Source organism: Toxotes jaculatrix, chromosome 23 (assembly GCF_017976425.1).
Source record: "Toxotes jaculatrix isolate fToxJac2 chromosome 23, fToxJac2.pri, whole genome shotgun sequence".
Classification (NCBI taxonomy): Eukaryota; Metazoa; Chordata; class Actinopteri; family Toxotidae; genus Toxotes; species Toxotes jaculatrix.
In genome coordinates, this window is record NC_054416.1 from 415,001 (window position 1) to 427,500 (window position 12,500).

The window sequence follows — 12,500 nt, forward strand, 5'->3', positions numbered from 1 at the left end:
GGCCAGCTGTGGGCCAGCTGTGGGCCAGCTGTGGGCCAGCTGTGGGCCAGCTGTGAGCCAGCTGTGAACACTGATCACTGAGAGAAACATGTTCTACGAACCTGCTCATGATTTTCTAATCAAACATCAGAAGCAGGTGAGACGTTTCCATCATCGCTCTCTGACTCAGAGTCCACACAGAACCCATCACCTGATGTTCCACAGCTGGTCGCAGTACTCACACAGCCATGGTTCTGGCCTTGGCCTCCTGCAGGTTCTCCTCCGGTCCGACCAGCAGCGCGTCGGGGAACAGAGACCTGTGACGCTCCCAGAACCTCTGGATGTGACGCTCGTGGTACACGACCTGGATCACAGGTAAATGACAACCAATCAGAACAGAGCTGCTCAGGAGACGTCAGGAGAAAAGATCTGAGTGTGTGTGTGTGTGCGTGTGTGTGTGTGTGTGTGTGTGTGTGCGTGTGCGCGTGTCGTACGTTGTTGTGTATGAACAGGTGGATCCTGGCTGTGGGGTAGTTGAGCGTGCTCAGTCGGTCCAGGAACTCGTCCATGAAGGGCGTGGGCCGTTCGATGAACACTGCCACGTACACCAGAGGCATGTCCTCGTCCTGTGGACACACACATCAACCATCGGCGTGAGACTGTGTGAGACAGAAACCAGGGGCTATGACTGCAGCCGTCTCAGGTGAGTGCGTTTACAGGTACGTCGCTGAAGAGCAGCAGGTCGTCGTCACAGGTGCCGCAGCCGTTCTCGTAGGTCCAGGCCGTGGGGACGTAGTTACCCAGGTAATTGAGCTGCAGCTGCAGAGACAGAGACAGAGACAGAGTACTTCATGTAATCTGCATAGAAACTGGTCCTGAGTCCAAATCCAGCTCGTCTGTTCATCACAGACGTCTGCGTGTTCCTGTCTTTACTGTCACATGGTGCTGTGAGAGGCTGTGATTGGTCGGTTACCTTGGTTGGTCCGTTGCCATGGATGACAACAGGAAGCGTGTCGTAAGCGACGTTCCTCGCTCTGACCTTTGCCCTCTCGAACTTCAGGACGACTTCATCTGACGGACAGAGACACGGGGTTCAGTCAGGTTCTACAGGAACTGGACACGATGGACTCTGACTCTGGTTCTACTGTTCTAACTGGGCCCAGTCTCACCTACGGCTCCGTTCAGGTTCTGGAAGATTCTGGAGCGATGATCCAGGGTCATGTTGAACTTGGTCTGAGGAGACAGGTCACATGACGTCAATCACATGGTCTTAAACCCTTTTCAGACGTGGAGCATGAAACATCAGGCAGTTAGAGGAACACCTGTCATCCCTCAGGTGTGCGAGAGCAGCGCCGCCCCCACCTGTCAGCGGCAGGTACGGCGAGGACACCTTACCCTGTGCGTCTTGTCCAAGTAGATCCTGGTGTAGAAGAGCTGGTCGTCATCGTTGTCTTTGTACTTCCACTGCTGGACGATCGCACTGAGATCTGGAGCGAAGCCGATGAACCCTGCACACACACACACACACACGCACACACACACACACACAGACACACACACACAGACACACACACACACACACACACACACACAGACACACGCACACACACAGACACACACACACACACACACAGACACACAGACACACGCACACACACACACACACACGCACACACACGCACACACGCACACACACGCACACACACACACACACACACACGCACACGCACAGACACACACAGACACACACAGACACACACACACACACGCACACACACACACACGCACACACACGCACACACACACACACCTTCAGGCCAATCTATAAACTGATGAATGATCTGGACGGCGATCGTGAGGAACGAGGGGCGTTTCTTACCTCCTGAGTTGAGGTAGCGTTTCCCAGAATGCACCACTGGGTATTTGGGGGCCAGTCTCTGGTCGGGCCAGCAGAAGCCCTCAGCTGAGAAAACCACGCGGTGACCCAGACGAGAAAACTTGGACAGGAGCTCCTCTGGACCCGACGCAAAGATCACATCATAGCTGCAGGGAGACAGAGGTGAGAGCCAATCACTGTGACCGACCGACCGACCGATCTACAATCTATCAAAAGAACTCAGTACAGGTGAGTATGACAGGTGTGTGTGTGTGTGTGTGTGTGTGGAAGTAGGACAGGTGAGTCAGGTTTCTCTGAAGAAAGAAAAACTGAACAAGAGAAAAATGAGAACAAAGAGGTGAAGAGAGGCAGAGACAAAAGAAAGGAAGGAAGCTGTGGAGAGAGAGAAAACGATACCACACACACACACAGACACACACACACACACACACACACACACAGACACACACACACACACACACACACACACAGGTGCTTACCTGTCCACGAACATGATGACCATGTCCTTCTTGTCAGAGTGTTTGAGCAGCTCCTTCTTCAGCCATCTCACCTTCTGACCTCCACCCACTGTCCGAGCCACGTCACCCCCCTTCCACTCCTCCCCCAGACCCAGCACCTGCACTCACACACACACAGACACGCACACACACACACAGACACGCACACACACACAGACACACACACACGTGATCACATTAATTCATCCTTCTGTCGACAGACTAAACGATGAGTGTGGACCCAAAGACCACGTTTCCCATCAGTCCCGGCAATGAGACCTGTGTGTGTGTGTGTGTGTGTGAGTGTGTATGTGTGTGTGTGTGTTACCTTCACTGTGTAGTTGAACTCTCGGGCCGTCCTCATGAAGCGGCTGAAGCCGTCTGTCTCCTCTGTTGCCGCGGTGATGACCAGCAGATTTTCTATGAATACAAACAGATGAAGAGATCAGTGATGACATCATCATTTATTCAATCAATATGAAATCAATCAGTGATTGTTTTCACTTTCTGTTTTTCAGATTTTCTGGAAACGAATTCAAACGTTTCCTGTGAATTTATTCTTTAGATTCTGTTTCAGTTTCTCCACACTGACAAATAAAGTTGCTGCTCTCAGTCTGACTCAGGTGTTCATCAGGTAAAACCCAGCAGAACGAGACCTGGAACCAGTCCTCTGTCCTCCCCTCCCTCCCTCCCTCTCCCTCCCCCTCCCTCTCCCTCTCCCTCCCTCCAGGCTTTCGAGGAATGTGGCAGGAGTGAAATTCCTCCAAAATTTCTCCAGGAGGTTAAAGAGGCGAAGAACAGAAGGGAGGAGGGGGGAGGGGAGAAGAGGGAGGTAAATACAGGACAGCAGAGGAGGAAGGAGAGGAGAGGAGAGGAGGAGGAAGGAGGGGAGAGGAGAGGAGAGGAGAGGAGGAGGAAGGAGAGGAGAGGAGAGGAGAGAAGAGGAGAGGAGGAGGAAGGAGAGTGTTGGGGACAAAAGCCTCCTTGTCCTGTGTCCCTGCTGGTTTCCTTCAGTCGGCCGCTCACGTGTGTTTAACCCTGATCATCGGTGTGAACAGTCACACACACACACACACACACACACACACAGCCTAAACACTGTCCGAGCTGCAGCGACAGGAAACGGCTGGAAGCCGAAGCTTGACTGTCACCGGGACGTGTTGCTTTTCACACACACTCTGGTGAACAACATAAAACCCTCACTCCAAAGACAAGTCAGGCATCGATCAGCTGAGGACACTGTGAGACATCAACACAGAGACGATCCTGAGGTTTGGTCCGAGGTAACACTCAGTGATCCAGAGACCTGAGAAGGTTCGGTGTTACCTGACTGTAACACCGAGCAGAACTGATCAGCTCATCGATCAATCAATCAGTCGATCTGTAAAATAACGCAGGGCTCGTTTAAACTTCTTAAAGTTTGAAGCTGCTGTTGTATTATTGCGTTTCTCCATATTCAACTGTCACAGGAGTAAAAACTTCCCTCCACTGATTCAGTGATAATGAAGCAGCTGATTTTCTGTGATCGATCGATTCCTGATCGTTTCGGTCGATCAGCCTCGGGGATGCTGGGATCTCACTGTTGTTTCTACCGGTTTAAACTTTATAAACTCACAGTTTCAGCGTGTTTCGGGTCACGTGCTGCTGCTGAAGCTGCTGTTCACACGCGAACGTGACTAAAAAAGTTGTTAGCGACTGTTAGCTAAGAGAGCCAGTTCCACCGGGACATGGTGGTCCGCCTGGCCGGGAAGGGGACCCTCCAGGGCGGCCTTACCTGGAGAGAGCTTCCGCTGCTCGGCCGACACGGAGCAGTGGAAGAAGGCGAGAAGCAGCAGGGAGCGCAGAGAACACGGAGACATGGCGGCGGAGTGACGGCGTTAACAGCTCTGCTCACACGGGAAACTCGCACTTTATTCCTCTTTTCCTCTCCGACCGTACTCACTCCATCAGCGCCGCTCTCAACAGCGGACGGCCTTCAAATCTCGCGATGCTTCGCGCACGGACTCACCATCAACATGTCAACACGAGTTAGAAAAAGCACGAGCCCGCCCATTTTTTGGAGCCTCAGCCAATGAGAAGAGCTGCAGTCTTGAGTGACGGGGGTGCTGAACAATCAGCGCGCCGGAGTGGAGCCGCACGAGCCAATCAGAGGAGGACAAATGGAAACGAGAGGGGAGCGATTTTTTTTTTCAGAAGCAGAAAGTTCGTGAAAACGGAGAAAGTGAATCTGTGCCACGTGTGATGCTGCATTCCACCGGAGGGGGGAGGGAGGGAGAGAGAGGGAGGGGGAGGGGGAGGGAGAGGGGGAGGGAGACACGGGGCCGTTGAAAATGAGCTGTACCTGTATCATGTTGTATCATGTTCATATTAATTTTCACCTCATGCTTGATTGTATAACAGTGTGTTTATAAAAATGCTAATCTATACTATATTTATTGTTGTTGTTGTCTATTAATATAAAAAATAGAAAACAAAGGACGAGAACAAAAACATAAAGATAAAAACTAAAAACTGCAGAGATGATATTTTACAAACTGTTCCGTCACAGGAAAAGAATAAAGCAGTTTGTTCTTCACATTTAAATTATGAGGAAAATTAAATTCATTAACCGAAATTTACTTTTACTTAGTCATGCTTTTATTTGACGTCAGCGGCCCCGCCCCCTTGCTCCTTGTTCCCATAGTAACGCGGAAACACAGCAGCCAGAGACGGGGCACCGGACCCGGTTTAACCCGCGCTATTGAACGGTTTTCACGGGAGTTCGGGGACTGGAGGCGATGGACAGGCCGAGGTACTTCACCCCCGCTGAGGTGGCCGCTCACAACACCGCTGGCGACCTGTGGGTGTCGTTTCTGGGCAAAGTGTGCGACCTGACCCCCCTCATGAGCCGGCACAAAGGTGAGCGACACACCTGGATTCAGGTTAAAGTTACTGAGTAAAGTAACTCAGTACATTTACTGTAGCTAAGCTTATGTTGCCTGCTTCACCTCAGGCCTGGTGTTTGGTGAGAACATGGTTCTGTTACTGCTCTGCGTTCATTCAGCAGCTCGTCTGTTAAAACACACGGATTTAACATGAAGCTTTGCTGTAAATGAAATGATCCCACAGCAGGAACATGTTCTGTGGAAAAGTTCAGAGTTAAAGCTCCGAGTTAGAGTTCCTGCTGACAGCTGTCCTCCGCCGTGTCTCTGCAGGGGACGCTCTGCTCTTACCCATCATGGAGTGTGCAGGGAAGGACGTCAGCTGCTGGTTCGACCCTGAAACCAAAGACGTGGGTGTTCAAACCAGACCTCTGCTCTCAGACCTGATCCTCATCCACACAGCAGCACTCAGACATGTGACATGTTAACAGGACCGATCACAGCTGAGACATGGGACAACGCTCCCGGTGTCAGACAAGCTGAGTCCCACATGTGGTATTTTATCATTTTATCAGCTGTCAGATAAACACAGTGGAAGGTGGAATATTTCCCTCTGAGCAGAGGAGGAGGAGGAAGTACTGTTGGATGTACCTGCATGTACCTGTCCTCTGTCCTCTGTCCTCAGGTCCTGAAATATGTGGATCCACTGACAAACTGTGTGAGGTACTACACCCCCAGGGGGCGCTTCGTGCACATTCCCCCCGCCGGCCCTCGCTCCGACTGGGCCACCGACATCAGCCAGCCCTGGTGGAAGGATCGACGCTATGAGGTGGGACTGCTGTCAGCTAAAACCAGGTGGATACGAGTCGTCAACACGCTGACGTCACAGGAGCAGCAGCTACAGGTGAACTGTTTACACAAGGTGCACTCTGGGACCTCTGCTGAATTTAAGAGCATCATTAAAATAACTTTGATTCTTAAGTTTGTGAGTCAAAGTTTGATCTTTCACTGAAGTCCAAACTTCTTCTGTCATTCTGATAAATCCTGAGCTCTGGAGACCTGATGGTGTCGTGTCGCTCCTCAGGTGTGTTCAGAGGAGCCTCTGGCTGAGATCGTCCAGCGTTACCTGCGCTACAACTCTCACGCCTGCAGCTACACCTGGAAACACAACGGAGAGACTCTGGACATGAGCAGGACGCTCAGCGAGAACAACGTTCCCGACGAGGACTGTGAGCTGGAGCAGCTGCGACTGGACCGGGACCTCTTCAGCCCCGCCATCCTCCTCCACTTCAACGATGACCTCACAGAGGGGTGACCTCTGACATCATCAGGGGCCGGCCCCGAGGTCACAGAGGACGTGTCTGACCTCACAACACCGTAAAGCCGTACAGGAAACATCTGTGCACCTGTTCAGACACGTGTGAGGTTCAGAACCAGGAAATAAAATGATAATAGGAAATGTGTGATTATGAGTTTGTGGTGGGGGCTGGTCACCTGAGGACTCGTCCTCTGGTGGTCCCTGAGTCCACCTGAGGACTCGTTACTGTGCTGAGCCTGTCACTGACTGCACGTCTGAGTGTGAAACTGAAACTCAAAACATTAAAAATATCAAAACACTTAAAGTCCGAAATATTCAGGTTGTTGTTACTATGGAAACAGTGACACAGTGGGACAGTGAGACACTGAGACACAGGAACACGACAGAGAAATGAAGGTGTAGCCTTCGGGGTTAAAGGTTAAACCTGAGAGTCTCTGAACTTCCCACAGTTTGATTTAAACCCTCGAAGCTTCGGATCCGTTAGTTTGAGGAAGTGTCGACTGAGGATCAGTTTCCTCTCCGGAAAAATGTGTTTGAATAAAAGGGAAGTTTTGGTGGGTGAGGACAATCCTCCAGCAGAGGTGTGAACATCTGGGAAACGTTATGAAATGCTGAACTGGACATTTTTACAAAGACAGTTTCCAGTTTCTGCAGAAGTTGAACAGAAAACCTGACGTTTCTTCTTCTGCTCGAGCGTTTCTGCAGAGACCTTCACAGGTGACAGCTTTTCTCTTCTTCTTCTTTGATTTAGGTCTGAGTGTAGTTGTCCAGTTCATTTTATCAGACGCTCAGTTTAATATTCTGGAAAGAAATTCTGATGTGAGAGAAACTTTACAGAGCTGCACTTTCCAGCGTTTGATCTCAGTGAAGAGTCTTAGCTGATGAAGTGGCTTCGCTGTAAGATAAACAGTTTCCTGCTGTGGAGTGAAAGTATCACACAGGTGCAGCTCTCTGTGCTGTATCTGAGTAAATGTACTCAGTTACTTTCAACCTCTGAGCTTAAGCTGAGATAATTTAGTTTGGTGACTGCAGAGACAGACGTGGACTGTCAGTCTTCATCTCGGAGGACGACAGACAGAGACGCCGCCATCATGGCAGACTACCCGTACGAGAAGCAAGATGATGATGATAACACCTGGATCAAAGGTACCTGTCTGTGTGCTCGACTCTTTTACTGAGCTGGGTTTGTCCCGACGCTGACCAGATAAAGAGATGAACTGACTGTCTCTCTGTCTGTCTGCCTGTCTCTCTGCCTGCCTGCCTGCCTGTCTGTCTCTCTGCCTGTCTGTCTGTCTCTCTGCCTGCCTGCCTGCCTGTCTGTCTCTCTGCCTGTCTGTCTGTCAGAGCCTCCTGCTCTCTCCCTCTCAGGTGTCTCCAGGTTCAGACGTTGGTTGTTTCCTGCTCTGGCAGCTGTAGCCTTCCTGGTTCTGATCATAGCAGTGGGAGCTATCAGTGAGCGCACACACACACACACACACACACACACACACACACACACACACACACACACACACACACACACACACACACACAGTTGTTATACAACATAAAGGAAGTAGATGAATCTAATTCTAATGTAGAAACCAAAGTAAAGATGACCGTCCCTCAGTCTGTCCCAGCACAGACGAGACGACAGGATCAGAGTTCATGTTGTTTGTGTGTGATCAGACACAAAGACGTCGAATCGCCTGTCCTCTGTGGAGCAGAGCGTGTCCAACCTGAGCAGCGTCCTCCAATCACTGAACGCCTCCCTGCAGCACGCTGAAGGTAGCACACACACACACGCACACGCACACACACACACACACACACAGGCACGCACACACACACACGCACACACACACGCACACACACACTTGATTGTTCAGATGAAGGTTAATCACTGAGGTGTAACCATAGCAACATGCTAACATGCTAAACACATCACTTTGCTGTCGTCTGTTCCAGAGACAGCCAGGACAGTTCACTCACTGCAGTCTGAAGTGAAGAACAACAGGCAGCAGCTGACCTCAGGTCAGTGTCACTGCTGCTCAGTGGGAATCAATGTGCTGCAGCTTCTTTACAGAACCATGTTGGACATGAATCAGGTGCCAGTAAAACACTGACTGGTTCCTGCTGATAGAAAACAAAGGACAACAAGTGGACACTTCAGTGGACAGAAGAAATAAATGGCTCCTCCTGAGCATCGTTATACTGGGAACCTTCAGGTGCAGTGGGACGTCTCTGAGACAGATCAGGTGACTGCAGGGCTGGAGTGGGAACAGGTGTGTGGATGGAGGGATGAGAGACAGGGTCCTCCCTGTCTGAGGACGTGGTGGGTAAGTAAAGGAAAGCTGAGAGCAGTGGGTGGGAACAGGGACCGAGGGGACCAGAGGGACTGTGTCCTGTCCTGTCTCAGTTATACCTCTGTGTTCCTCAGTATCAGCAGGAATCAGTCAGTGTGATACTGGTAGGATTCATACGACTGAATCACACAGTGTATTTACTGTCTGTCTGTGTCTCTGTGTGTCACTGTGTGTCTCTGTGTGTGTCTCTGTGTGTCTGTGTGTGTCTCTGTGTGTCACTGTGTGTCTGTCTGTGTCTCTGTGTGTCTCTGTGTGTCTCTGTGTCTCTGTGTCAGTGTCGGAGGCCTTGAAGCAGCTGTCCGTCGTGGACTCTCTCAGCAGGAGCGTCGCTCTGCTCAAATGTTCCCTCGAACACATCATCAACAACAGTACGCTCACACCCATTCAGTCACATCATTAAAGGACATTCAGAGACAGACAGATGCTCACACCTGTGTCCCTGTCTGTGTCCCTGTCTGTGTCCCTGTCTGCGGCTCAGGTTCAGTGGGGGACGGCTGCTGTCCCCTGGGTTGGAAAATGTTCAGCTCCACCTGTTATTTCTTCAGCACTTTGCCTCTGTCCTGGAACGAGTCCAAACACTGGTGTGAGAGACAGGAGTCCCACCTGCTCGTCCTCACCACTGATAAGGAGTGGGTAAGACATAAACGCTCTTTGTTACGTCCGTCCCACGGCTGCATCCGAAAATACAGCACTGTCTGACTGTCTGTCTGTCTGTCTGTCTGTCTCTGTCTGTCCTTACAGGACTTTGTGACCCATCAGACAGTTCCTGAGTGGTTCTGGGTCGGTCTGAGTGATGGGAGAACTGGGAGGTGGGAGTGGGTGAACCAGACTCCGTACACCATGGAGCGCAGGTAAACCTTCTGTCTGACAGGTCGAGGACACATGTCCATGTTCCACTGTGACGGTGTGTGTGTGTGTGTGTGGTCTCCAGGCACTGGGTTCCCGGGCAGCCTGACAGCTGGACCGGTCACGGCCTCGGCCACGGAGACGAGGACTGCGCTCACCTGCACAGGAGTGGACGCCTCAACGACCTGCACTGCTCCACCAACCTGCGCTACATCTGCCAGAAACACAGCGTGCACACCTGAACGGACCCGCCGCACCGTCCTGGCTCCGCCCACACACGGCTCACCTCACCTGTTAGTAAATGACATGAACAGCTCTGACCAATCAGGTGTCAGGAACTTGTCACAGATTCAATACAAAGATGATGCTGTCAATAAAAAAACATGGCCGCCTGGACTCCTCCTCCTTCTTCTTCTTCTTCGTACGTTCTTCTTTTCTGATATTTGCAGAAAGTGGCAGAGAGAAAGCGAAGCTAAGCTACATTTAAAAAACATGCTGTACATTTAGCCCTCACACGAGCACAGGTGTGTCCTGACCTGTCCTGAGCTGTCCTGACCTGCAGACCACAGGTTTAGCAGCACTGAAGGACTCAGTGGACAAAGACAGGACGTGATGACGTTTCCACAAACAGGGACATGTTTCATCATATGACACTTCAGCTCCCGTCGGCGGTCACACATCCATTCACTTCACTCCTACGCTTCATCTGCCGTGATGTCATCACTTCACACGTTTAATGAAAAGTAAATGAGCCAATGACTCTGGGTCCTTTCCAGGAGGGGCGGGGCCACGTTCCCCTAACTCAGGCTTCAGGGACAGCTGCAGCTCTGTAGCTGCTGGTAGAGTTTAGTCTGAACTAACAGAGTGACATCAGCAGAGCTACACACACACACACACACACACTCACACTCACACACACACACACACACGCACACACACGCACACTCACACACACACACACGCACACACGCACACACACACGCACACTCACACGCACACACACGCACACATGCACACACACACACACTCACACTCACGCACACACACACACACACACACACACACACAGTGTTTTCCAGTTCAAAGTGCATTCTGGGGCCAATGACCCTGGCTCGTGTTTGGACAGTCAGACTGTTTGTCAGGCTTCATTGTGAAGAAGAAGAAGAAGAAGAAGGGAGACACAGCAGGTGTGGACATCGTCATGACGACTGAATACCATGATGACACTGAAGACGACAGCACCTCGTTCTGGAACAAAGGTACCTGTCCACCTGTCCACCTGTCTGTCTGAAATATGGGGAAACTGTGTGTGTTCTCACTGTAGTCACCCTCTGTCCATCCGTCTCTGTCCACCTGTCTGTCTGTCAGAGCCTCGACCTGTCTCCTTCTCAGGTGTCTCAGGTGTCTCCAGGTTCAGACGTTGGTTGTTTCCTGCTCTGACAGCGACACTGATCCTGGTTCTGATCATAGCACTGGGAGCTAGCAGTGAGCACGCACACACTGTGACTGACAATTATCTGATGTGATTTTAAAATCAGGATCGATCTCAGTGTTTACACTCACACGTCAACACGTCAACACGCATATTTCTGTGTGTGCAGACACGAAGGCGTCAAACCGACTGTGGTCGTTGGAGAAAAGTGTTTCCAACCTGACTGAATCACTGAGCTCTGCACAGCAGCTCGCTAAAGGTAACGCACCTGTCTGTGCTGTTTAAGAGCCGATAATGGACAGATTCATCTATAATGTCCCGTCCCTCTGTCCCAGACGCAGCGAAAGACGTCCACCGGCTGAAGTTTGCTGTGGAGAACAACAAGGACCAGCTGAGCTCAGGTCTAACACACTGCAGATCAATGACTCCTCCCCCAGCAACAACCAGCACAACAACACTGCTGCTACGGTTACTGATGATGGCTGTCCATTAACATAGTGTGTCTGTGTGTGTGTGTCTCTGTGTGCGCTCAGTGTCTGAGGCGCTGAAGCAGCTCACAGCTCTGGACTCTCTCAGCAGGACGGTTGCGACGCTCAAATGTTCCCTCGAACGCTTCATCAACAACGGTACAACCACACCGTCTCCTTCACTGTGGACTTCAGTCCTAATGCCAGTTCAGAATGTCCTCACCTTCCAACATGTCTTTCATATAATCATAGAACTGTCTTACACATTCCCCGTCTGTCTCTGTGTCCCTCCCAGCTTCAGCGGTGGACGGCTGTTGTCCTCTGGGTTGGGATCTTTTTGGTACCAGCTGTTATTTTTTCAGCAGGACACCTTTGCCCTGGCACGATGCTAGAAACTGGTGCAATGGACACGAATCTCACCTGGTCATACTTAACACTGATGAGGAGTGGGTGAGACAGCCTGTCTGTCTGTCTGTCTGTCGGAGGACACCTGGTCTGACACAAAATACTGTATCATCTGCATAAAAACAGGTTTAGAGACAAACACTGTTTAGGAGACTGTTTCAGAGACACCTTAATGAACACTGCATGTCCCATCTGTCTCTCTGATCCAGGACTTTGTGAACCGTCAAGCCACAGGCTCCTTCTACTGGGTGGGTTTGACCGACGAGAGAACAGGGAAATGGGAGTGGGTCAACCAGACGCCATACGTCATGAACCGGAGGTGAGTCGTGAGCTCGGCGCTGCAGCCAAAGACAATTTTCCATTTCTGTTCCCGCAGTTTAACTCGGTGTTACACAAACTGCCTGTGAACCCAGTGTTCATGTTTCCTCCGTGTGTTTCTGTGGTTCCAGGCGG

At 51.0% G+C, this 12,500-nt stretch overlaps 4 protein-coding genes across 4 annotated transcripts in view; 3 read left to right on the top strand and 1 right to left on the bottom strand.

The window, feature by feature from the left end:
- Positions 1 to 4,362, bottom strand: part of plod3 (procollagen-lysine, 2-oxoglutarate 5-dioxygenase 3) — a 10,112-nt gene extending 5,750 nt beyond the window's left edge. The window contains exons 1-10 of the mRNA XM_041031404.1: positions 4,148 to 4,362; positions 2,702 to 2,793; positions 2,356 to 2,492; positions 1,859 to 2,022; positions 1,375 to 1,487; positions 1,149 to 1,212; positions 953 to 1,050; positions 697 to 798; positions 474 to 605; positions 222 to 343 (exon numbers count right to left, since the gene is read on the bottom strand). Coding sequence (XP_040887338.1) covers positions 222 to 343; positions 474 to 605; positions 697 to 798; positions 953 to 1,050; positions 1,149 to 1,212; positions 1,375 to 1,487; positions 1,859 to 2,022; positions 2,356 to 2,492; positions 2,702 to 2,793; positions 4,148 to 4,232 — 1,109 coding nt within the window. The 5' untranslated portion in view covers positions 4,233 to 4,362. The remainder of the gene's footprint in view (positions 1 to 221; positions 344 to 473; positions 606 to 696; positions 799 to 952; positions 1,051 to 1,148; positions 1,213 to 1,374; positions 1,488 to 1,858; positions 2,023 to 2,355; positions 2,493 to 2,701; positions 2,794 to 4,147) is intronic.
- Positions 4,363 to 4,765: 403 nt separating this feature from the next.
- LOC121177523 (cytochrome b5 domain-containing protein 1) lies at positions 4,766 to 6,953 on the top strand. Its single transcript, XM_041031853.1, has 4 exons — positions 4,766 to 5,271; positions 5,568 to 5,644; positions 5,920 to 6,138; positions 6,319 to 6,953. Exons 1-4 carry the CDS (start codon positions 5,151 to 5,153, stop codon positions 6,547 to 6,549), a joined length of 648 nt encoding a protein of 215 aa, XP_040887787.1. The 5' UTR covers positions 4,766 to 5,150; the 3' UTR covers positions 6,550 to 6,953.
- Positions 6,954 to 7,133: 180 nt separating this feature from the next.
- On the top strand, positions 7,134 to 10,139 carry asgrl2 (asialoglycoprotein receptor-like 2). Its single transcript, XM_041031851.1, has 9 exons — positions 7,134 to 7,269; positions 7,585 to 7,698; positions 7,897 to 8,004; positions 8,221 to 8,319; positions 8,500 to 8,565; positions 9,173 to 9,265; positions 9,376 to 9,530; positions 9,639 to 9,748; positions 9,829 to 10,139. Exons 2-9 carry the CDS (start codon positions 7,644 to 7,646, stop codon positions 9,983 to 9,985), a joined length of 843 nt encoding a protein of 280 aa, XP_040887785.1. The 5' UTR covers positions 7,134 to 7,269; positions 7,585 to 7,643; the 3' UTR covers positions 9,986 to 10,139.
- Positions 10,140 to 10,841: 702 nt separating this feature from the next.
- Positions 10,842 to 12,500, top strand: part of LOC121177400 (C-type lectin domain family 10 member A-like) — a 1,915-nt gene continuing 256 nt past the window's right edge. The window contains exons 1-8 of the mRNA XM_041031732.1: positions 10,842 to 11,002; positions 11,112 to 11,228; positions 11,345 to 11,434; positions 11,511 to 11,576; positions 11,709 to 11,801; positions 11,938 to 12,092; positions 12,257 to 12,366; positions 12,497 to 12,500. The exon at positions 12,497 to 12,500 is cut by the window's right edge and continues 256 nt beyond it. Of these exons, the coding sequence (XP_040887666.1) occupies positions 10,945 to 11,002; positions 11,112 to 11,228; positions 11,345 to 11,434; positions 11,511 to 11,576; positions 11,709 to 11,801; positions 11,938 to 12,092; positions 12,257 to 12,366; positions 12,497 to 12,500 (693 nt within the window). The 5' untranslated portion in view covers positions 10,842 to 10,944. The remainder of the gene's footprint in view (positions 11,003 to 11,111; positions 11,229 to 11,344; positions 11,435 to 11,510; positions 11,577 to 11,708; positions 11,802 to 11,937; positions 12,093 to 12,256; positions 12,367 to 12,496) is intronic.

Bases quoted from the DNA above. Each gene is read 5' to 3' on its own strand.
- LOC121177523 (XM_041031853.1), top strand. From the start codon at position 5,151: ATGGACAGGCCGAGGTACTTCACCCCCGCTGAGGTGGCCGCTCACAAC. The intron at 5,272-5,567 runs GTGAGCGACACA...GTGTCTCTGCAG, and splicing joins CCTCATGAGCCGGCACAAAG to GGGACGCTCTGCTCTTACCC. The intron at 6,139-6,318 runs GTGAACTGTTTA...GTCGCTCCTCAG, and splicing joins CACAGGAGCAGCAGCTACAG to GTGTGTTCAGAGGAGCCTCT.
- asgrl2 (XM_041031851.1), top strand. From the start codon at position 7,644: ATGGCAGACTACCCGTACGAGAAGCAAGATGATGATGATAACACCTGG. The intron at 8,005-8,220 runs GTGAGCGCACAC...GTGTGTGATCAG, and splicing joins CATAGCAGTGGGAGCTATCA to ACACAAAGACGTCGAATCGC. The intron at 9,531-9,638 runs GTAAGACATAAA...CTGTCCTTACAG, and splicing joins TCACCACTGATAAGGAGTGG to GACTTTGTGACCCATCAGAC.